At 48.0% G+C, this 23,708-nt stretch overlaps 1 protein-coding gene across 1 annotated transcript; it reads right to left on the bottom strand.

Annotated features, from left to right (window-relative positions):
• Nucleotides 1-16,636, bottom strand: TNNC1 (troponin C1, slow skeletal and cardiac type). Its single transcript, XM_006127609.4, has 6 exons — nucleotides 16,486-16,636; nucleotides 9,333-9,363; nucleotides 6,525-6,671; nucleotides 4,259-4,373; nucleotides 2,198-2,334; nucleotides 1-773 (listed from the first exon to the last, which is right to left on the bottom strand). Exons 1-6 carry the CDS (start codon nucleotides 16,507-16,509, stop codon nucleotides 742-744), a joined length of 486 nt encoding a protein of 161 aa, XP_006127671.2. The 5' UTR covers nucleotides 16,510-16,636; the 3' UTR covers nucleotides 1-741.
• Nucleotides 16,637-23,708: the final 7,072 nt, after the last annotated feature.

Below are 23,708 nucleotides of genomic sequence, written 5' to 3'. Positions count from 1 at the left end.
TCCATCTTGCGGATTATTTTATTAGCATTTCAAAAAGGAATCTTATTTCTGTACACATTGTGGCTTTGCATCACACTTGAAGCCAATGGTGAGAAGTGGAGGAAGCACAGAGATTGTCCTGGTTAAATCACAGTATTCAGTCGCAGCTTAAGTGTCTCAAATCATCATTCAGTTGAAGGTCCAAATGCTAACGGTTTCATTGTCAGACGTTCTAGGTGGTGTGATTCAACCCATCAGGAGCCAAGAGCCAAATCGTGGGAACATCAAATCCAATGGCAAACTCCCAGCGATTTCACTAGGAACAGGAATTTGTTCCATGTGCTTGATTCAGTGGGTAACTGTAAGAAATATGCAGGGACTGAGGAACTCCGAGAGGGGTTACATGCATGTTCAGTGCCCTGCAACTCTCTGGCAGTCACCGGTTTTGCTTTTTACAGTGTTAGGTGCTTAGGGAAAATATTCTTTACAGATGCATTATCTGCTTCAGAGTTTGTCAAGGGACTCAAGACTTGGCTCTGTCATGTTTGCTAGCAACATCTTTGATAATTATTACAGTTCTCTTACTTAAATAGCCATAGAATGACCCTCTGAGGCACTTAATAGCAAACACGGTGTATTCTCTTGAGGGCCAGCCTGTTCAGCACTTAGTCTTCATACTAGCAGCCGAGGGGATACAACCACATGGACGAGAGGAGGAATCAGAGGGCTTTAAAAGTTAAGGCTGCGTGTCTTGCTTCAGATTTATTCAACGCCCTTCATGAACTCCAGGAATTCTGCCAAGGAAGGGAAATCAAAGAGGCGTATTTTAATGACAAACAGAGTCAGTGTGTGGCATGCAGCACTTTATGGAGATCTCCAAAATCGCCCTTCTTCTCATCCGTTTTCTCCCCTTCGCAATTCCACATAGCTGGTTTGTTACCCCTCCTAAAAGTGCCTCTAACATGATTCAGCACAATGAAAGACAGGCAGTACAGAAAGATTTAGAGCAGAGGTGGGGAAACTCCGGCCCAGGGGCCGAATGTGGCCCCTGGCTTGCCTGGATCCAGCCCCTGAAGCTCAGGGCCCCTTCCCCCCAGCATTGGGGAGGCCGTATTGGCGCTCCAGCCCCCGCTCTACCCTACCGCAGGACTGGAGCACACAAAAACTACTAGGCTACCCTCCCATCCCTAGCTCGGGGGGAGGGGAATATGGGGCGTGTCTGTCTCCTTCTCAGTCAGGGGCCATGGCAGTGAGAGTTGGGTTTTTGTTTTGTGTTTGTTGTAGTTGTTTAGGGGGGTTGGTTGGTTGTTTTTCTCTGTTCACTAGTGTGCAGCCCCTGACTGATTTTTCTGTGGGTAAGTGGCCCTCAGCCCAAAAAAGTTTCCTCACCCAGGGCCTAAACACTGACCCCGATATACAGGTGGTCAGATCTCACCTCATAAACCAGCATAGCCCTACCGAAAGCAATAGCGAGATACCAATTTACGTCAGACAAGGCTCTAGTTCAAGCAATCTAATGTGCAGAACAATAGCTTTCTAATCATGCCCCGTGCATGCAGTCTGAAGCCGCACTCCCTATTACAAAGGAATATGCACAGAGCAGGTCAAGAATTTTAGAAAATTTGACCAACGTTTTGCCAAATAACCAAGCACCCTATTTTGATAGCCAGCTCCATAGAACGGCTGAAATTCTACAATCCTGACCAAGCCGTTCTCGTGTGCGGGTGGGTACTAGTTTTATTTCCCGTTTCTGATGGTGATGATGGGTCCGGGTTGTGCTGGAGACTGGTGCCTGCGGAAGCGCTGATAAAAGCTCTGATCCTACAGGTTGGTCCATTCAGTAGGGCCCCTTTGAGGTCACTGGGTTTCCTTGGGGGCCCAGAGCCCAGCTGCATGGAGTCAGTTTCAGGATCAGCGCCACCGTATTCATATTTCCCTGAAGAAGGGGCCCCGTTGTGTTGCTTGTGTGCGAGAGGAGAATTTAGCCACTAACCTCCTGTCAGGCATCTAGCCCTTGACCAAAAGTTTGATAATGGAAAGGCGAGGCCACCTTTAAACGCAGAGCCGCAGCGGGGGAAGCTGCCGGGACCCGGCGTGAGCCAGGACTGAGCCAGCCTGATGGCACGTCAGCTCCCAAGTTCCTTTAAATGCAAAGCCGCACTGGTTGAATTATGTAACCGACAACATTTAACCAAATTATGCACAAAACCACACCTACCGTCATAGTCGATCTTGCCGTCGTTGTTTTTGTCTCCATCCTTCATCAGCTCCTCTATGTCATCTTCAGTGATGGTCTCTCCGGTAGCCTGTAGCATGATCTTTAGTTCATCAAGGTCAATGTATCCATCAGCATTTCTGTGCAATGACAGAAAAGCTCCAAGATAAAACCAAAACGATTGTAAAAGGATGGACTCCCACACCCCATATTACATCACTTGCACTGGTCTCCCATCTATTTATTTTATCAGTTAGCAGCCCTTTAGGATTCATTCTTGAGTTCCCTGTCTGGAATTGGGTAGGTTAAATATAGGAGAGGGCACCAACTCTTCCCCTTTTTGCAGGTGTAATCCTACAGGATTTGTGGGACAAAGGAAAAAGAGAATAGTAGTTATTTGCTTCTGCTAGTGAATTAAGGGACAGTCTTTCTGGACATGGAGAAGTAAAAGTCTTTGGCAAGTGATGAAACCCTGATTCAGCAAACTGCTGAAGCATGTGCTTGGGCCCATTTTGAAAGAGGAGACCAGAGGCAACTTTAACTTATGAAGTGTAATATGGAAAGATGGCTCTTAATACTATTTCTCTTTCTAAACCTCTTGTAGCACCAGATCCCCTCAAGATTCACATCTCTTACAATTTTTGTGTAGATAGGCAAAGTCCAAACTGGCTCAGCCTATAATTTATCATCTCAGCAATTAGATCCTGGAAAAATCAAGCTTAATGACAACCTTCTTTGAGCCCTTGAATAAGATTTCAATGAGTCTGAACTCTGGAGAAATTAAGAGTTATTATCATTTAGAGAAAAAAGGTCTGATACGGAGCTAACTTTCTAAAAAGACCCATTTTAAAAATAATTTTACTTTACAAATTGATGGATGGCTTTCCTTGAAATTGTCTCAGAAAATAAATCCTGAGCTCATAGAATAAATGCTGTCATTTTCAGGGCTTAACTCGAAATAAGCTACGCAAGCTACGTAAATTGTGTATCTTATTTCAAAATAGCTTATTTTGAAATAGGGAGCGTCTACACAGCACTTATTGTGAAATTGAGCACTCTTCCTCTGACTTCCCTTACTCCTCGTACAAAGAGGGTTACAGGAGTCGGAGTAAGATGTCCTCCAGCTTGACAGTATTCGAAATAACTGCCTGCTGTGTAGACATGGACTAAGTTATTTCGGAATAGCGCTAGTTTTTTCGAAATAGTGTTGCAGTATAGACGTACCATCTATGTTCTTCAGATATCACAAAGTGGTTGGCTGCTACTTTCAGCACAATACAGGCAGTCCCCGGGTTACGTACAAGATAGGGACTGTAGGTTTGTTCTTAAGTTGAATCTGTATGTAAGTCGGAACTGGCATCCAGATTCAGCCGCTGCTGAAACTGATCAGTTTCAACAGCGGCTGAATCTGGACACCAGTTCCGACTTACATACGGATTCAACTTAAGAACCCCAGGCGTCCCCAAGTCAGCTGCTGCTGAAACTGATCAGCAGCTGATTCCAGGAAGCCCGGGGCAGAGCAGCTCGGGTGCTGCTGGGTTGGTCCAGTAGCACAGCCACTTTTCGGCGCTACTGGACCAACCAAGCAGCACCCCAGCTGCTCTGCCCCAGGCGTCCGGATTCAGCCGCTGCTGAAACTGATCATCAGCAGCTGAATCAGGACTCCTGGGGCAGAGCAGCTAGGGTGCTGCCGGGTTGGTCCAGTAGCGCCAAGGAGCGGTGCTGCGGGACCAACCGGCAGCGCCCCACCTGCTCTACCACAGGCCCCGGGCTTTGCTCCACGTCTCCCTGGTCTGCTGGGGGGGGGCACTAGCTGCGTTTCTCCCCCCCCCCCGCCTCCAGCAGACCAGGGAGACACTGAGCAAAGCCGCGGAGGACCCGGGCCGGACCCGCGGCGCTTCAGAGAAAATCCCCGTTCATAAGTGCGGATCCGACAGAAGTCGGATCCGCGTAACTCGGGGACTGCCTGTACTCAATGCAGCTGTAACTGTGGGGACATATTCCACAGCACCATATCTAGCAGTATCATTTCTTGTTTTAGTGTATTACATCCCCGTCTCTTACTTATCAAACATTCTGAAGAGATCCGAGAGTTCCTCTTCTGATTTTCCTTTGCTGTCATCTTTCATACACCGGACCATCATAACTAAGAACTCATCAAAGTCTACAGTGCCACTGCCTGAAAGCGGAATAAACAAGGTTTAGATTATGCTACAGTCTAGAAGGCAATCTTCCGTGTGCTTTTGCTTTTGACAAAAAGGCATACATATAACACAAAGACTAAATTATTATTTAGTAATCTAGCCACAAACTCCCTGGTAGTAGCACTGATGAGTGGGCAAGAGATTATGGGATGGATTCACCATTTATTTTCCCCCATATAATCATTTATACAAGTGCAAATTGAATATCAAACACAGCCACTTGTGTAAATGTGTAGAAAATTCTGACCTCCTAGCATCTGACACTCATTGCACTGAGGTAAAGTGCAAGACAATGGACGATCAAGCACTATATTTTTTATGTAAATGGTATGTTGTCATTTGTTACTTAAATGACACTGGGGAGATATTTTCCTTAATTCTTAGCACAATTTTCCTTGCGTTTTGTGTTTAACACACTTTTGGAAATTTGGAACTGAAATCTTTATAAGATTCTTTTTACTAGATTGTTTCCCACTCGTCTGAACAATCTGGTTTGTTATTGTGAAGTTGTTTGTGGCTATATCGTTGTGTTATATGGGTGTGCTTGTACGTGTCTGCACCCTGAAGAATTTGGTTTGGGCTCAGAAGCTGCACCTGTCTAGTTCCCTGGGATTTGCAAACACAGAAGAATGTGGTGGATCACATTTTCAGCCTAGAATCTTGCACATGTCCTATTCTCTCCACATCCTGATACTGTCTCTTAAAAACAGTTTGAGAAATCGTTTGCATCTGTTATAGTAGTTATGTTTTTAGCGCCTTCCATTTGTTACGGTGGGTTGCTCAAAGGCATCTAAGACACTTTAGCATTCATTGCAATTCATGGGTGTCGGGGCCCTTCGAAGATTTCAGCTTTACTGTTTCATAACCTACCGCCCCAGTCCTGCAACGTATTCACAGTCTTACACAAAATGGCCCTGTGTCTCTACTGTGCACTCCGCACAGAACCTCTGTGTCTAGAGACTATACAGGGTGAACCTCTATACTCCGGGCGTCACTCATCCGGGCTCCGGCACCCATGAGTGCTCCAGAGCATTCACGGGGACAAGCTGGGAGTCCCGCCATGGGTGGCAGTTATAAGAGATGAGGGGAACCCAAATGGCCAGGCCCAGAACACCCCCCGCTTCAGTACAGCTCTCTGTGGGATCTAAAGCAGTAGGCTTGTGTGGGGGAGGAGGGGTCGGGGGGAGATGTTGCTGCCCGCTGAGGTGGTGAACACTGGGACAGTGCACCCTCCTTGTGTTCCGGGGTGGGGAGGCTGGGGCTGCGAGCCGCCTGCCCTTCCCATGGTGCTCCAGGGCTGGGGCGGTTCCCATGGGAGGCTGAACACTTGTCCCTGTGGTGGATGGGACTCAGCTTCTGTGGGGGGGGGGCTCAAGCACAAGGGGCAGGGCTGGGGGCTTGCCTCCCCCAGCCCTATGTTCACCCACCGTCCATGGGTCCCTTGCTCAGCGACTCCTCCCCTGTCCTCCCAGAGCACGGTAAAAGCTGGTTTGTGGCATTCAAGCTCAGGGAGAGAGGGGGAGGGCACTCAGGGCGAAGAGGCTGGGGGCCGCACAGCCCCAAGGCTGGGGGCTGGAGGGCTGCCCGACAGCCATGGGGCTCTGCTGCAGGCCATGGGGCTGTGCTCTTGACTTCGGCTGCGGGGTTCCATAGCTGCCCTGCCTCTTCCCTTGAGTGCCCCCCATTCCTACTCCATCAATGCCGGCCCTTCTGCTTTCAGCCAGAGAGGAGCCCCGCTGCGGCAGCAGCAAAATGGCGGGTATTGACTTCCCCTGGTCTGGCAAATTCCCTGGTTCATGACCAGTCAGGTGCTGAAGGTGCCGGACCAAGGACATTCAACCTGTATTAGCAGAAGGGATCCACCTGCATTCAGTTTGGCTGCTTCATGGGTTGGACTCCAGAAGTGACTCAACTTTCCTGATGCTCGCGGCACGGATCTACTTTCTTTGGCGGAAGGAGCGTGCACGCGCGCTGTGTTCTTCCATGTGACCCTGCTGCCTGCAAAGCCTGCCTGGCCCAAGCCGCACAATATTTAAGGGCCAGCTCGTCACAGCGGCGGTTCTGGCCCCCCTGTGACCGCTTCGCTGCGCATGGAGACACCTCGCGGATTACAGAGACCAGCTCACCATCTTCATCCACCTCGTCTATCATCTCCTGCAGCTCCTCCGGGGTCGGGTTCTGCCCCAGCATTCTCATCACCTTGCCCAGCTCCTTCGTGCTGATGCATCCATCCTCGGCACCCAGGACGAAGATGTCAAAGGCCGCCTTGAATTCTGGAGAGGACAGGGGGAAATGGAGGGGTTTGCCCTTTTGACAAGAGTCAGCCCGCAGGAAATCAGGGGAGTCCTTATTGCTGCGGGGGTCCCCAAATGAACATGTTTCAGAGCTGCATCTCCAGCCTTTTTTAGGTGCATCCATGACTGTCAAACTTAGTGTCCTCCAGCTTCCCTGCACTGCTGTGACTTCGGTCATCCTGCTGGGGTCAGCTCCCCTCAGCACCCCACTTAGCACAGTCTGACCCAGCCCCAGGCAATACCTGAGCAAATCGCAAGGGGCCACGAGGGAGTCTTTGTTGCAGAGTGTGAAGTAGAGCTGGAGAGCCCAGAGGAGACCGAGCTTAAGGGCTCAAAGCTGGGACAAGTACCCACAAGCTCCAGAGGCCACTCAAGACACTCTGCTGCCCAAAGCGTCCATGGGCTGCCCCACGTCCTGCCACTGACCAGTCTATGGGGTGTGAATTGTAGCGCACACTAATGTGCTGCCCTCTCTAGACCTCTGGCATGAACTAACGGGGACCTAGGGCATGTTAACGTACTCCAGTCCATTGGCTGGGAACGGTGAACCGCAGCCTCTGGGAGCTACGAGCAGCCGTACCTGGGGACGCTGAGGCAAATAAAGCGTCTGGTGCCCCCCCCCCTCGGCTCTTAGTTCGTTCCAGCAGGGTCTAGGTGGATCCAGGAGAGCTCTATCTGTTAGAGAGCTTGGCAGGTCACACCCCTGTAACCAGTCTCTAGGACCATGTAGACAAACATGAGCAATTTTAAAAAACAAACATTTCTCCCAGAAATCTGCCCCTCAAGGCAGCTGCCTAATTGACCTACAGCTAAACCAGCCCCAGGGTCTAACGAGGGTTGCCAGGTGTCCGGTGTTCACCCAGACAGTCTGGTATTTTCGCTTCCTGCCCGGTAAAAAAATTCAGAGAATACCAGACACCTGAGATGTCCGGTATTCTCTGAATTTTTCCCCGGCCAGGAGGCGAAAATGCCGGGCACCTGGCAACCCTACAAACACTCAGCACCCAGCCCCCCCCACCCCACCCCCTGGGCCCCAATACCCCCAGTCCCCCAACCCCAGCCCCCATGCTTACCTGGTTCCCCAAGGCTGCCGGCACAAAGTGGCTGCTGGCCAAAAGACCTAGGGGAAGCAATGCTTCCCAGGGCTGGCACACGTGCGGGACCGACCCAGGGGCGCAGGCCCTCCCCCGGTGCACACGGCGCATGCGCTGCCCGACCCGGCCACCGCTGGTGGAACGCAGCCTCTGGCTGGGCAGGGCCCGTGGCCGTGGGGGGAAGAGCGCTGCTGGCCGGCACTGCAGGGCTGCGGGGGCTGGTGCCTGATGGCAGCTATAAGGGACGCCGCCCCCCATCGGTTGCTCGCCCACCCCTCAGTCTGGTCCTGATGCCTCCCTTGGGTCTTAGTGCTCAACTGCTCCCCTGTTCCTATCCCTGCACTCACTCTTAAAGGGGAACATACTGTTTTAATGCTCTTTTTTTTTTTTTGCTCACCAATTTTGGTCTCCCTCCCCCCCCCCTTTTTTTCTCCTCTTCAACAGAATTTTTTCTGGGTGTTTTTTTGGGGGAGGGGGATGTTCGGTATTTTTGTTTCAATCATCTGGCAACCCTAGCTCTAACTCACCCACCACCAAACTTTCCAAGCACCTTAGCGCTACAGAATTGGGCTGGAACTCTCACAAGAACGAGCTTTGTAACAGGATTTGGGGGACTCCCGCCTTTATTATTATACAAGACTTTTGGCACATAACTGCCCAAAGGCCCCTGTTCAGAGCCACACTCCATTGGTTTTCCAAGTGGGGAGCATGAGCTCTCATTGGGTACACTAGAAAAAGCCTGTAATCGCAGGCCACACGCTGGTTAGCAAGACCTGACAAATTATTCATAGGTATATTATGACCCTATGTCAGATGGGGTGCACATTAAGGATATAAAGGGTTAACTGGCTAACCGGTGGGGGACTCAGCTGGGCCTGGCCGGAGCAGCTCCCACATGCAGTGCAGTGTGGCAGGCTTGGCCTAGCCTGGCCTGGGCAGAGCAGCCCAGTTAGACCCGTCGCGCAGAGGGTAGGGGGGGCACCCTGCCCAGCCCAGCTGGAGCAGCCCGTGGCACAGCAGGTCGGGCCAAGCTAGACTAGCCTCCTGCCTGCATCCCCACCATAGGTAGGGGGCTGCTCCAACCCGGCTGGGCCCCCTGTGCTGCAGGCGGGGCCGCTCCAGCCCAGCCAAACTGAAGTGTCCCCCCTCCTGCTGCAGTTCACCGGTTAACCCAGTACACAGCAAACTACACTGTTTGGAAAGGGGTACGCCGTCTAAAATGTGTGAGAACCACTGCGCCAGATGTCGGTCTGGCACACGCACAAATCGTGCGCTTGTCCCAAAGAGCATGGAGACCACAAATAGCGTGAAACATCCCTGTAGCAGCTCCACGGCCCGCCTCTTAGCCCTTGACCTAGAGCGTGAGGACCAGAAGTCATTCCCTTTGCTTTGTACTTTGGCAGCGGGAGGGCGGCTTTTCACTTGTGACAGCCCCTGAGCAGTTCTGTTTGAACCAGAGGCTAACGCCGGGGTCAACGGCGGGTTGACTAGCCATGCCTGAGGGCATCTTCTATCCACAAGGGGGTCTGACTGAAGACACACCTACCGTTTTTCTGCTCTTCTGTCAACTGCTCAACCTGTGATGAAAAGAGAAAGAAATTCACTTTTATTAAACTGAATCATGATCGTTACTTGATAATACCACTTATACGGCTCACTATTCAAACCGCTTTACAACCCTTAACTAAAACTCACAGCAGTCCTTCTTGTGGAGCAAGGGGGTCTTTTACCCAAATAATTTTGACACCCTCTCCCCTTTTTTGGTATATGGCATTATTATGCTCATTTTAAAAACATACTTGCCACTCTTCTGCAGTTAACATTATGTTTAACCAGAATCTGAGTCTCAGGCATGTGGCATGATTGTTTTTTAGACAGTCCAGGCAGGATTTCAATATGCAAAGTAGGAGAACTAAAGGGGAGAAGTCTCTGTTGCACCTGAAAAGCTACTGTGTGGTGGTTCTCCATATGGCTGATGTAGATGTAGAGCAACTTTAATTTTACAATTAGCGTAAGCTAGATAATTGTGTCAGGAAAGTAGCAGAATGCATCACATTGCCACCGCTGTTGTATTTGGGAATCTGGTACTGAGTTATTAAATGCTCCATGGTCTGTCCTGGGTAACCACAGCCGCACACCAGAGAGTTTTTAATTTTCCATTTACGCATCCAGGATCTGCCTCTGCCGTGGTTGGTGTGGATGCGGTTTAAGGTTGCCCATAAGCTGGGCAGAAGACCGGGACCTTCTGCATTTGGTCTTTCACAAAATGTTTGTTTGTGACACCTTGTGAACTCCGTTCAGCTTTCCACGCTTCATCAGGATCGAAGTCACATTGTCGGAGGGGAAGCACATGGGTCCGAAAGGGCTTGCGCCACTTCAAGCAGTGGGGAGGGATGTTGTTGAGGTCTTGGTGGATGGGGAGATGCTACGTTTCCTCAGTTCACTAGACTCCCTTGAGGGCTGTGGCATCGCAGCGAATGGATGGTTGTGCGACAGCACGGGGAGCCATGGTGTTGGGAGCGACTTACGGGTTCCAGTGACGCACTGAATTACAGTATTCCAGTATCGAGAAGTCAACGGTGGCCATTTCTGGACCGCACCAGCCCACAGTACTCGGCTATGGAGTAGACTGGCTTGTGCTTGCCAGTTTATGGCCCAAGGATGGTCTAATGGGGCATCAGAGGGTTGGGCTTCATGCAGAAATCACTGGGTGTGAGGGTCTGTGGCCTGTGCTATGCAGGAGATCAGTGGCTGTCAAAGTGTGGTCCGCAATACACAACCGTCTTGCAGGAGGGCCACGGGCTCAGGGTGAGGCGCTCCCCCCTGCAATGCGGAGCCTGTTCTAGCCTCACATCTCTCCCTTCCCTCTGCTGTGGAATTGGTCCCTTAAAGTATCATGGGAACATGTTAAGTGTCCTGGTTTGACTGCGTTGCATTGATTATCCACAGAACAGAGGGACTTCCTGTTCTTCCCAGTTTCTGTTATAGTCCTAAATCACTGGTGCTTGACAAGTGGAGGTAATAGAGTCTGACGATGAATTAAATAAGGGTAACTATATTAAATTGCGTGACTATAGTTTAATGTGAAAAATCTTATTGTAAAATTCACCCTGACTAAGTAGGCTTTGTGCTCTGTTGGGAATGGACACCTGGCTCTATGGACAGGGTAGAGGTCAGCTCCTCAGCCCTTCCACCAGGGCCGGCCCGAGCCATCAGTGCGCCCCGGGCTCCGGGAGCACAGCACCACCCCCGGGAGTGCGACGCATGTGTGGCCCTGCCCCCTGGGGTGTGGCACCCCCAGGCGCCCAGTGCATGCGTGGCCCCACCCCTGGGTGCCCAGGGTACACGGCGCATGCGTGGCCTCTCTCCTGGGCACCCGGCGCATGTGTGGCCCCGCCCCCGCCCACCCCAGCAGCCCTGTGCGGCGCCCCCTACAATGGGGTGCCCCGGGCGGTAGCCCAGTCAGCCCTTAGCTTGGGCCGGCTGTGCCTTCCACAGTCTATTAAAGTCCACAGGTAATCCCAGAACCATCCAGTCCCCAAACTCTATGCACCCATGGCCTTAGCAGGTTGGAGGAGCACCCTGCTTTGCCGTATATAGGGGTAGTGGCATTCCCTGCACCCCAGCCATTTGTAAAGGAACTTCAGGGGGAGCCGAGTTAGTCTGTACAGGATCAACTTAAAAAACAACAAATGGTCTGGTAGCACTTTAAAGACTAGCAAACCATGTAAAGGAGTTCATCCAGTCGAGTACTGAATTCATACTGGACCGTAAGATCATTTCCGTCTCCTTCCCTGGTTATCAAGAGCAATCCAATAGCGGGGGCTTTGTGTAAATTGGAATTAATAAGATGTGTTTACAGGAACAACACATAGGATTGGGTAGCTGAGTCGTGTGCTAGTGGTCTGGTCCAGTGATTCCCAACCAGGGCGTTGTGTACCTCTGGGAGTACTCAGAGGTGTCCCGGGGTGTAGTCAACTCACCTAGAATAGTGATAGAGATGTAGCCGTGTTAGTCTGGTGTAGCTGAAACAAAAAACAGGACTGTGTAGCACTTTAAAGACTAACAAGATGGTTTATTAGGTGATGAGTTTTCGTGGGCCACATAGTCCTACATAGTCCTGGTTTTTGTTTCAACTCACCTAGATGAGTGTTTCTCAACCTGGGGGCTGCAGCCCCCAGACGGGTCATGGGATGGGCTTAGGGGATCACATGTGCAAGGCCAGCATTGGAGGGTGGCGAGCAGGGATCTGCCGTGAAGCTACATTACATGCTTCAGCCCCTGGTACCAGGGCTACGGCTTCAGACCAGGCTCAAAAGTGGAAAACAGGTTCAAGTATCGCACTGAACCGTAGGTACATGAGTCACATTCCCATCCAGGCCTGGACTAATTCCATGGTAAAAACGAGAAAGGCGGCAATTTACCAGGAGCCATGTGCTGTGACATTGTGGGTATTTTTGTGTCTTATTTCACAAGCCAGTAATTTTTACCTGAGGTGAAACGTGGGGCCCGCCAGACAAATCACCCTCTTGAAAGGGACCCAGGAATCTGGGAAGCAGGGGCAGATATAGGGCAGGGAGAACGGGGCGGCCGCCCTGGGCCCCGCGCTTCAAAAAGCCCCTCGCATGCGCCGTGGCGCCACCGCGCATGCTCATGGCGTCACTGCGCATGCACCGTGGCAAAGGGGGCCCCGCGAAATTATGCTGCCCGGGGCCCCGCAAAACGGTCATCTGCCCCTGCTGGGAAGGCTGAGATCCACTGGCCTGGACAATGCTAGCCCTTCCCCTCTTATCTGAACCTGCTTCCCCCGGCAGGTCAGTCCTTCCTGATGGCAATGCTTCATGTCACACCACACACTGCCACCTCCTATTTCCCCGGCCGGCAGAATTCCCCGGCCCTTTCAGCACCTTCCCTGTTCCTTTCTTCCAGCAGCGACTTCTCGTCGCCACCCACGCTCCTCTGTCCCGAGGCTGCTGTATTGTAACGCCTACAGGGTTCTGCCTTTGGTCCTGCTATTTCCCTACCCCTTTTCTGAAACCAGTCTATGTAAATGGGACCCAAATCTGCAACCACCTCTCCAGCCCATAACATCACGCCAGTGAGGCTATGTCTACACTGCGGGTTTTTTTGTGGATGAGGATATGCAAATGGCATGCTCATTTGCATATCTTCTTCTGATTCTTTTTGGGGAAGAGGCTTTGCCATTTGTCAGAAAAAAAAAAACCTTTTTCGCAAGATCCCTTGTGCCTCAAAAATTGCAGTCTACAGGATCTTGCGAAAAAGGGTTTTTTTCCGACAAACTGCCCTGTCAACACGGGGCTTTTTAGCGTCAAAACCTCTTCCGCAAAAAGAATCGGAAGAAGATATGCAAATGAGCACACCATTTACATATCTTCTTCTGCAAAAAAACCACCCCGCAATGTAGACAGCCTGAGTGATCCATTGTCATTACAAGCAGCTTCCCCAACATTGTCCTGTCTCCCCCGTCTCAAACCGTGTTGCCAATACACTCTCTTTCTGAGCTGCCTCGCCATCTGTATTCCAGTCCTGGGCCCACGGTGTTATCAATTTACTCTGGAATGTCAACACCTTGTGTGTAATCCCAGCCTTGGGCCTTTGTTGATAAGAGCCTTGTGAATTTCTGCTAGAAAACTGCTAAGCCTGTGGTGGGGGCAGAGGTCAAAATGCCCAGCATTTTGTACTGGGCCGTGTTGATTTTTTAACCAACCATACATGCAGAGGACAGACCAGGAAAGCTGATCCGTCCATATCAGATGCAGACAACAATAGCAGCAGGATCCTTCTTCGGCATAGCGTCACGAAATCTGAACCCCTGTGTCCAGCCACCCATGATGGGAGGCAGGCAGCTGCAGACTGCTCTTTTATTGTTTTGGCAGTAAAATAGGATAGTTGGGGGCTGCGAAGGTCTGAGCTATACCCGGTAAATAAACACCTCTTGCCACTTTCGTGCCTTCCATGTAACTCAATTCTTTTGGCATGTCAGCTATTTATAAGCCTCAATGATTGAGGTGCTGGTGATAAAGATAAACCTTCTGATTGTTCCCAGGAACTGAATGGCATTGGTATTTATCCTTGGGCCCTTTTATCTGGACACTTGTCCTTGGCACTGTTCTTAGCCTGGTTCACTGGAGTCTGAAAGTGTTACCAAAATAGCTCTGCATTGATATAACCTTATCTAGACATGAGCAGGCAAGATGAAAAGCCATTGGGCTCTGTTGGTGCATTTCGAAAAATTGAAAGGAAGGAAGACAATGTTTTATTCCAATGTGCCGCCAACTTGCACAAACCACAAAGGGCCAATTCCTTTGCATCAAACTACATCTGTCTAACTTGTGCCTCCCTTCCTGTGCATAAATGTATAGGTATAAGAATGTACTGTACCAATGGGTCATCAATCATGGTAGCAAGATAAATTCATCGCGAGGCTCTGGTAATAACAACATAAGCCATGGGATGAAATTAAAATGGCGTACGATCATGCCCAAGACTCCGCTGTCTATTTGTGGCCTTTTTCTTTTATTTTCTACATCCTCTTGTTTTGGTGTTGACGTCTTTCATTACTGCCTCCGTGCGTAAATGCTGAAAATGCTGCCAGGATACATAAGCAGTGCCAGGGTTATTCCTCTTTTGGCTTTATTCTTTATTCACTGCTTCCATCTGAAATTGTGCTGGTGAGGATGAATCAGCTTGGCCGTGCTGTAGTTACTCTCTAGTGTTCTTCTGGTTTAATATTTGTTGCAGTACATATATTTAGGATTTTTTAATGGAATGGTCCAAGGAAATATCCTGTACCATATACTGCACTTTAGAAGGTGTCTGCCCCACATGTCTGCCCCATCCCAATTATTTTGCCTTGGTGAAATAATTACAGTGCAAATGCCGTTGTGTGAATGTACTCACAACAGGAATCCCTTGTCAGTTATATATGTTAGAGTTTTTTACTCAATCTCATCAACATATTCATCAGATCATATCGATCTGAGGAAGTGGGTCTGGCCCACGAAAGCTCATCACCTAATAAACCATCTTGTTAGTCTTTAAAGTGCTACATAGTCCTGTATTTTGTTTCATCAACATAGTATCTGAATGTGCCCCAGGGGGGAAACAATGGCACAGCAAAATCTCTACTGGACTTCCTGGAGTCTTCTAACTTGGAGTAAGAAGTTTGTTGGTTATTAGGAATGGAATTTTTTGTATTTGTGATTCTTTTTTGAGCTAAACTCATCCCTAGTCTAAAGTCATTGAAATCCATGGTGTTAGATTAGGGATTAATTAGGTCTGCTGCATCTTAGGCCTTCATGGAGTTCAGCAGGTTGAGAGGTACGAAACAGGCGGAAAATTGTCCATGGGAAACCTTCCTCTAACTATCTAATTCTTGACTCTAATTCTTTCTTTGTGCTAGAGAATGCATTCCAGCTGCCTGCCTGACAGATCCATTTGGCTAATTGTTAGCATTGCTGGCATTCAAAATGCTTTAAACTTGCTTCATAACAATGTGGGTGATGCCTCTAAACATTTTGGAACATAAGTTTAATTAAACATCCAATTGCAGAGAAACAAAAGTTGTTTCCTTCTAGAGATCACTTTTTTGGTGTCATTGTTTTTGAAGACTTGGGCTTTTGGCTCACTGCACCTAAGAGAACTGCAGAATGGAATCCCAGCTCAATGCAGGTTTTAAATACTGAGGTTAGTCTAATATGAAAGACAGCTGGTTTTGTTGCCATGTGTCAACTATCCCTCTTCCTTTAGGACATCTTGAAATGTTGAAAGCAATATCCACATCTGATGTATCTTTGTGCTTTTGTTAACTATCTACAACACCATATATAACCCCGTAACCACCAACATAAGGTACAGAACATGGTAACCAAAAATTCAATGTAAAGGGATTCATGCAATACAGATTCCAGAAAAATGTCACTCTTATGTTCTTCTGCTGGTTCAAGGTACAAGCTAATGCTGCACCTTCATTGGGAGGAAGACAAAATGGTTTGGGCTTATACAGGACACTTGATATGCAATAATTCAAGGCAAAACTGCTTTAGAAAGCACAACCAGCATGAGTCACATTATAATTTTTTGCCGTGTAGATATTAAGAACAAGGAAACAGAAATTGCAAATCAGATCACTTGCTTCCTAAGTCTTTATCAAATACATTTTGCAGAAAAACATTCACCTGGGGAAAAAACTTGGAAATGGCAGAATTGTAATACGTGAACATAAAAATGCTGCGGTTTCAGCTTCTGCAAATTCTCTTCCCCATTGAAACCATTGCTCTGTCAAGTTCTGGATAAAGCAGTAGCCATACCCAATACGTCAGTAGATTTTTCAAAATATACTAAAAAGTACACTTACACGCCATCTCTCAAAGTACAGAATCAGGGAAAGCCTGGATACGAATAATTGAGCTGTTTATTTTTAGAAGAATCTGCTTACAAGAAGAACAGTCGTATTTAGAATTGCCATTGCATGAAAAGTTCTATCTATGTTCTGAACTAGAAGGTGCGTTACTTCAGCTACCATTCCTAAGTGCATTTCATTGTTCCATTAAGGGCTCATAGATCTTCATTGCCGTGCCTTAGGGCAGCTTTCGGAGAGCAGCAAAAACGCTATGAAACGTCTTTCTAATACAACAAAGGTACCCACAGATCAAGGTAAGCTTAAGGAGATTACTTACTGCTGCCTTGTAAATATCATCCATGGTTAGCTAATTGCTGATCAGGAGCTGGGCAGAGAAGGCAAACAGTACAGAGACAAACTTCAAGTCTCTGTTAGCTGTCCCCTCCTTCTATCCCTGCTAATATAGCAAGGTGTCAGCCCCTAAATGTGTCACTCAGGGGCTGCTGCTCACCACATCAGAAACCTATTGTATGTCTATCAAAGATGCCCACTCCAAGTGGGAATTCCTCACCCCTGGGGGGAGGGGAAGGACGGGACACTATGCAAGGCCCGCAGCTGGCATTCCAAGGGCCCAATCCAGCTCTCGGAGTAAGTGGGATTAAAGCAGCCAAGTAAACACTGGCAAGTATTCGCGTCAGACTGCAGGTCTGATCCTCTGGAATTGGCTGGCAAACCTCCCTGTGAAGCCAGTGAGAACAGCTGGGTATCCTGGAACTAAATACAGTATTGGGAATGTTTGGGTAGCTAGGCCCTTTCTTTATAAGATGCTAGACCAGCGATGGGCACAGGCCCATATGCAGGGATTTCCGGGGGAGGGTAAGCTGCGGGAGGGGCTGGTGGCTGTCACCCTCCGCCCCTCCCCGTGGGCCAGCCCCAACCCCTATGGCCCAGCCCTGCCCCCATCCTCACTCCTGTGTGAGAAAGGGGGGAATCAGCCCCAGCATTCCCCAGCTGGCTGGAGCATGGGGGAAGGAGGCTGAGGCAAAGTGCCGCCCCTGCCTTCCGTAGGTCGGCTGGAATCGGCCTGTGGCGGACCATAAAGGACTGTGTGGAGGGGTGTTCGCACCCTTCTTACACACCCCGCCCCCCGCATATGGGCCTGGGGAAAATACTGACCCGTAAGCCAGATCCAGTTTGCCAGAGATACCCCTGGCAGGCTGCCACCACTATATTTACCTGCGCTGCTGAAGGTACGGGTGATCACAGCTCCTGTTGGCTGCAGATCCACGTTCCCGGCCAATGGAAACTGCGGGAAGTCATGTCCAACGAGAGCTGCAATTGCGGGTACCTGTGGAGGTGCAGGTAAATACAGCGCAGTGGCCCTCCTGGAGCTAACCTGGCAAACCACCACCTTCTATTGCCCATCACTGGTCTAGACCCAAACCCCGGATCCAAATCCACCCAATTCTGGAATAGTTTGGATCAGAATCACTGCACAGGTATCAGAGACATAATACAATGGGACTATGAACTCTGCCACTAACTCCCTGGGTGACCTTGGGTAAGTCACTTAACCTCTTAGTGCCTCAGTTTCTTTGCTGAATGAGGATATTTAATGCCTTGCCACCTTTGTAAACTACTTTGAGATGTCAAAGAAAAGGCTGTTAAGGACCATTATGATTTTATTGTATTGTAAATTCTAAGTTACCCTGTTGATGCTCGTGACTACACTCCTGTCATCTGTGCCCACAAAAGCTCATGATACCATCTACATATTTTGTTAGTCTTTAAAGTGTGACCAGAACGCTAGTGTGATGGATTTCCCCTGAATTTAACCCAGTACAGCTGAGAGCAGACTCTGACTCAGCAGGAATAAGCTTATTATTATTAATTGCACTATTTGTATAAATAAATACATGAAAAATGTTTGGCACATTGGCGAGGATCTTAATCTACAAATGAATCTGTGGGGAGGACGTTTTTCTTCAGGAATCCAGAGCTCCCTCTTGTGTCCAAATGAAATGCAGACAGCAAGAAAAAGTAGCAAAAAAGTCAGCAAAATGGGATGCCAGTGTATTTTTTGGACTGTTTTACAAGTTAGCCTATATATCAAAAGCAATGGCTGTCTCTCCTGTGTTGAGGAAAGGGATGTTCTGTAGGGGAGCAGATAGCTCCAAGGACCAGTAACATGGTGTAAAGCTCATGTTCCAATAGTCATTAATGGTCTGATTTCCAGAGATGCACATTAATTGCCAGTTTGGAGCTCTCTGCACCTCTTGAAAATGAAGCTGAAGATGATACAGAAGGTGTGAAATGAGTCAGCTGATCTTTTTCCAGTTCCCTTTGGACAGGTGTCCATCCTGGGTCTGGTCAAAAAGTGGGAAAATGATTTTGTGAACTGTTTTCAAATTTTTTGTTTTCTGTTTTGGTGAACCAGTTTTCTGCTTTTTTTTCCCTCAAAAATAATGTGATATTTACTGCAAATGAGTATTTTTCATTTACTGATAACCTGGTTTTCAGCAAGACAAGATAGTTTCCAGTAACTGAAAACATTTCATACCAAAAAAATTACCAAAAATACCACTGAAAATTTAACCAATAAAGGAACTTTTGGTGAATGCTAACAATAGTTTGCAAAAAAATAACCTTTGGGGGGGGGGTAAATTTAGTGCAAAGCATTTTGTACATTTGTAATGCATTCTATAATTAGCATTAATTGGCATTAGGGATATAAAATCCTGTTTAATCAGTGAAACCTGTGGGACGCCTCATAGCATTTGTAGTACCTAATCCAAAGCCCTGGGAAGGTTTTGGCCTTTGATCAAGCCCTCAGAGAAGTGAAACAGCAATTTAATTAGGAGGCACAATGCTTAGCAAGCTGTAACTCATCTGAGTCGATGTGGTTTTGAGAAGACAGAAAGGAAGTTCTGCTCACCCACCCTTGCTATAATCAACACTATGCCTGTCCTCTTGAGAACAAAATCCCTGTTCACTTGTTACTAGTATTTGTCTCATAAGAACGGCCATACTGGGTCCGACTGAAGGGCCATCTTGCCTCGAATCCTGTCTTCTGACAATGGCCAATGCTGGATGCCCCCAAAGGAATGAACAGAACGGGGAATCATCAAGTGATCTATCCCGTCACCCATTCCCAGCTTCTGATAAATAGAGGCTAGGGACTCCATTGCTACCCATCCTGGCTAAAAACCCATGGATGGAGCTAACCTCCATGGATTTATCTAGTTCTCTTTTGAACTCTGTTAAGTCTTGGTCTTTACAACATCCTCTGGCAAGGAGTTCCACAAGTTGACTGTGTTCTATGAGGAAATACTTCATGTTGTTGTTTTAAACCAGCTGCCTAATAATTTCATCTGATGACCCCTAGTTCTTGTGTTATGGGAACAAGTAAATCACTTTTCCTTATTTACTTTCTGCATGCCAATCATGGTTTTATGGATCTCTATCATATCCCCCCTTAGTCTATTCTGAAAAGTCCTACTCTTGTTAATCTATCCTCATAAAATATGTGTTCCAAACCCATTAATTATTTTTGTTGCCCTTTTCTGAACTTTTCCTAATGCCCAGGTACCGTTTTTGAGTTGAGGCAACCACTTCTGCACTTAGAATTCAAGATGTGGCCATACCATTGATTTATATAAAGGCAATAAGATATTCTCTGTCTTATTCTCTATCCCTTTTTTAATGATTCCGGACATTCTGTATACTTTTTTTTTTTGGACTGCTACTGCACATTGAGTGGATATTTCCAGAGAGCTATCCAAGATCTCTTTCTTGAATGGCAATAGCTAATTTAGTCCCCATCATTTTGTACACATAGTGGGGATTATTTTTTCCAACGTGCATTACTTTGCATTTATCAACATTAAAATTCATTTGCCATTCTGTTCCCCAGTCATCTAGTTTTCTCAGATCCTTTTGAAGCTCTTCACAGTCTGCTTTGGACTTACTATCTTGCAGACTTTTGTTTCATCTGCAAATTTTGCCATGTCACTATTTACCCTTTTCTCCAGGTCGTTTATGAATGTGTTGAATAGGATTGGTCACAGGATGGACCCCTACTTACCGCTCTACATTCTGAAAACTGACCTTTTATTCCTACCCTTTGTTTCCTATCTTTTAACCAGTTCTCAATCCATGAGAGGACCTTCCCTCTTATCCCAGGACAGCTTACTTTACTTAAGAGCCTTTGGTGAGGGACCTTGTCAAAAGCTTTCTGGAAATCAAAGCACACTATTTCCATTGTCCACATGCTTGTTGACCCCTCAAATAATTCTAGTACATTAGTGAGGTATGATTTCCCACCATGTTGACTTTTCCCCGACAAATTATGTTCATCCACGTGTCTGACAATTCTCAACAGAAGAAAAGTGTAGTCACTGTTTATGTGGAATTATACAGAGATAAAAATAGTATGTTCCTCTTAAAATATCTGGGCTGATTAAACTTGCTGAAGGGAAAGGCTTGTAAAATGGACTGAAATAATAATAGAGGCCAAAATCTATTAGCCAGAAGGACAAGTAACTTCCCTGTCCTGGCGCAAGGACCAGGGGCATGACCTGGTTAGAAGCCTGGTACTAAGTTCCCACCTTGACAGACCACAAGGGGTCAGTGGAAGTCCCACATATGCTGAGGCCCTGCCATGTGCCACACTCTTTCATATGGTCTTAAGCAAGTGGATATGATAAATATTGAACTCTCTCCCCTCCCTGCCTCTTGACAGCTGTGATGGGGAAGCTGCCTTTTGGCTGCTTCAGGCAGAGAAGTTCTCTTTCCTCCTCCATCTTCTGGGCAGCTGGAGGGAGACTCTTTCTCCCCTCACTGTCCCTGCCTCGAGGGCTGCGTCTAGATTGGCATGATTTTCCGGAAATGCTTTGAACGGAAAAGGTTTCCGTTAAAAGCAATTTCGGAACAAAGCGTCTAGATTGGCACGGACGCTTTTCCGCAAAAGCACTTTTTGCAGAAAAGCGTCCGTGCCAATCTAGACGCGCTTTTCCGCAAAAAAGCCCCGATGGCCATTTTTGCAATTGGGGCTTTTTTGCGGAAAACAAATCTGAGCTGTCTACACTGGCCCTTTTGCGCAAAACCTTTGCGCAAAAGGGACTTTTGCCCGAACGGGAGCAGCATAGTATTTCCGCAAGAAGCACTGATTTCTTACAGTAGGAAGTCAGTGCTTTTGTGGAAATTCAAGCGGCCAGTGTAGACAGCTGGCAAGTTTTTCCAGAAAATCAGCCACTTTTCTGGAAAAACTGGCCAGTCTAGACACAGCCTTGGTGTTTGTGAAGGAAGGTGATTGGCTCTCTTCCTCACACCAGCCTACTGATTTCGGAGAGTTGCTGCTCTTGGCAATGAACTGCATTTCAAGGAGTGGCTGCACCATCTAGCCGGGAGGGGTTGCACACACGAATGTGTGCTCATTGTACATAAGTGCTGAGGTGATGCAGTGACGGAAGCAAAAAAATTCCATGAGCCTTGTGGTGTAAAATTGCAGCTCTTTGCACAATGACTGTAGAGTACTGACGTTCACCTTCTGGGAGGATTATAGTTAGGCCTCAAAAGGAAGCTGCAAACAGGACGTGAAATGAATAGCTTAGTTCACTGTCCAGAATGAAGCACAAGCCCTGAACAAACAAGAACAATGGGGAAACGTGAATCCTTTCATTTTTAATCATCTGAAACATTATTAGTAATGCAGCTAAAGAAAAAGTTTCAGCATCTAGTCAGATCCTCTTGGAAGAAAATCTCCTGCTGACTTTAGAGTTGCTACACAAAACCCAACATCCGTCTCCTGCCCCCTTCCCCAAGGTCCCGCCTCCATCACTCCATTCTCTCTCTCTCCTTTGTTCACTCTCATCCACCCTTGCTCACTTTCACAGGGTGGGCCAAGGGTGCGGGCTCCGGGCTGGAGCTGAAGAGTTTGGAGTGTAGGAGGGTGCTCTGGGCTGAGACTGGAGCAGGGGGTTATGGTGCATGAGAGGGTGCAGGGTGAGGGCTCTGGGCGGGAGTTTAGGTGCAGGGGTAAGCTGAGGGCTGGGGCAGAGAGGTGGTTGTGGGAGGGTTTGGGGTGCAGGAGGTTGTGCAGTGTTCTGGCTCAGGGCTGGGGGGTGAACTCTGAGAAAGAAGTTTGGGGCTGAGGCAGGGGGTTGAGGTGCAGTAGGGTGTGAAGGATGTAGGCTGCAGGAGGGAGTGCAGGGAACTAGCTGGGGCAGGAGATCAGGGTGTGGGAGCGGGTGTGGGGTGCTGGCTTCTGCCAGGCTGTACTTACTACAAGTGGCTCCCAATGGGTAGCACAGCAGAGCTAAGGCAGGCACCACTCCTAGATGCAGCCAGCATATTCCCGCAGCCTCTGGCAGGGGTGGGGAGAACAGGGGGTTCTGCAAACTGATCTCGCCTGCAGCACTGCCTCCTCAGCTCTCATTGGTTGCAGCTCCTGGCCAATGGGAGCTTCGGAATCAGTGCTCAGGATAGGGCAGCACATAAGAATGGCCATACAGGATCAGACCAATAGACCACTTAGCCACATGTCCTGTCTTCCCACAGTGGCTAGTGCCAGATGCTCCAGAGAAATGTACAAAACAGGAGTAATCATCAGGTGATCATCCATTGTTGTCCACTCCCAGCTTCCAGCCATCAAAGGTTCAGAGACATGCTGAGCGTGGGGTAGCCTTCCTGACCAGCTTGGCTAATAGCCACGGATGGTCTTACCCTCTATGAACTTCCCAATGACCTGCCAATTGAGTGACAAAACTTTTGGGGTTCACAGGTGCTAACCTGGCCCCAAAAGAGGAAGTGTAATCAGCAAGTTGCCTGCAAGATGTTGCTTGTCCTGCCGGCCATGCAAACCCCACTCATAGAACATGGCAGTATTTTGTCAGCAACTGTGTTAACAAAAAACATTTGCACTGCTTGACCGTTAGCAACATGGCAGCTAAAAGCTGTATAGAACGGACTAAGTCTAATTCTTCTTTGAACCCAGTTTTACTTCTGATCTTCACAAGATCCCCTGGCAATGAGTTCCACAGATGGACTGTGTGTTATGTGAAGAAGTACTTCCTTGTTTTAAACCTGCTACCTATTAACTTCATTGGGTGACTCCTATTTCTTGTGTTATGTTAAGGGCCAAACAGAACTTCCTTATTAACTTACTCAACTTTATTTATGATTTTCGAGATCTTTATCATGCTCCCCTTAGTCATCTCTTTTCCAAGTATGACATCCTTGTGTAATGAATCCTCCTCGGCAGTGATAGGAGAAATGGCTGGAGAGACACTGGCTGCATATGCTAATCCTGCCATGCACGCACTTGAGAATTAATTAGGAACAGGAGAACAGGATCAGACAAGATGACAAACATGCCAATACAGCAAATTGTTATTTACTTCAGAAGATGGAACATTCAGAAGGAGCTTAATTAAAATTGCTATCTAAAAATACTTATTATCTCATTATGACACAGTGCTTGGCAGCAATTCCTGTTGACACTGTGATGATGGCAGAAGACCTTTATCAGGTATGATCCTCTTTGAAGTCACAAGCTGAGTG

Source organism: Pelodiscus sinensis, chromosome 11 (assembly GCF_049634645.1).
Source record: "Pelodiscus sinensis isolate JC-2024 chromosome 11, ASM4963464v1, whole genome shotgun sequence".
Classification (NCBI taxonomy): Eukaryota; Metazoa; Chordata; order Testudines; family Trionychidae; genus Pelodiscus; species Pelodiscus sinensis.
Note: the sequence above shows the minus strand (reverse complement) of the source record. Positions and strands in the feature narration are given on the sequence as shown.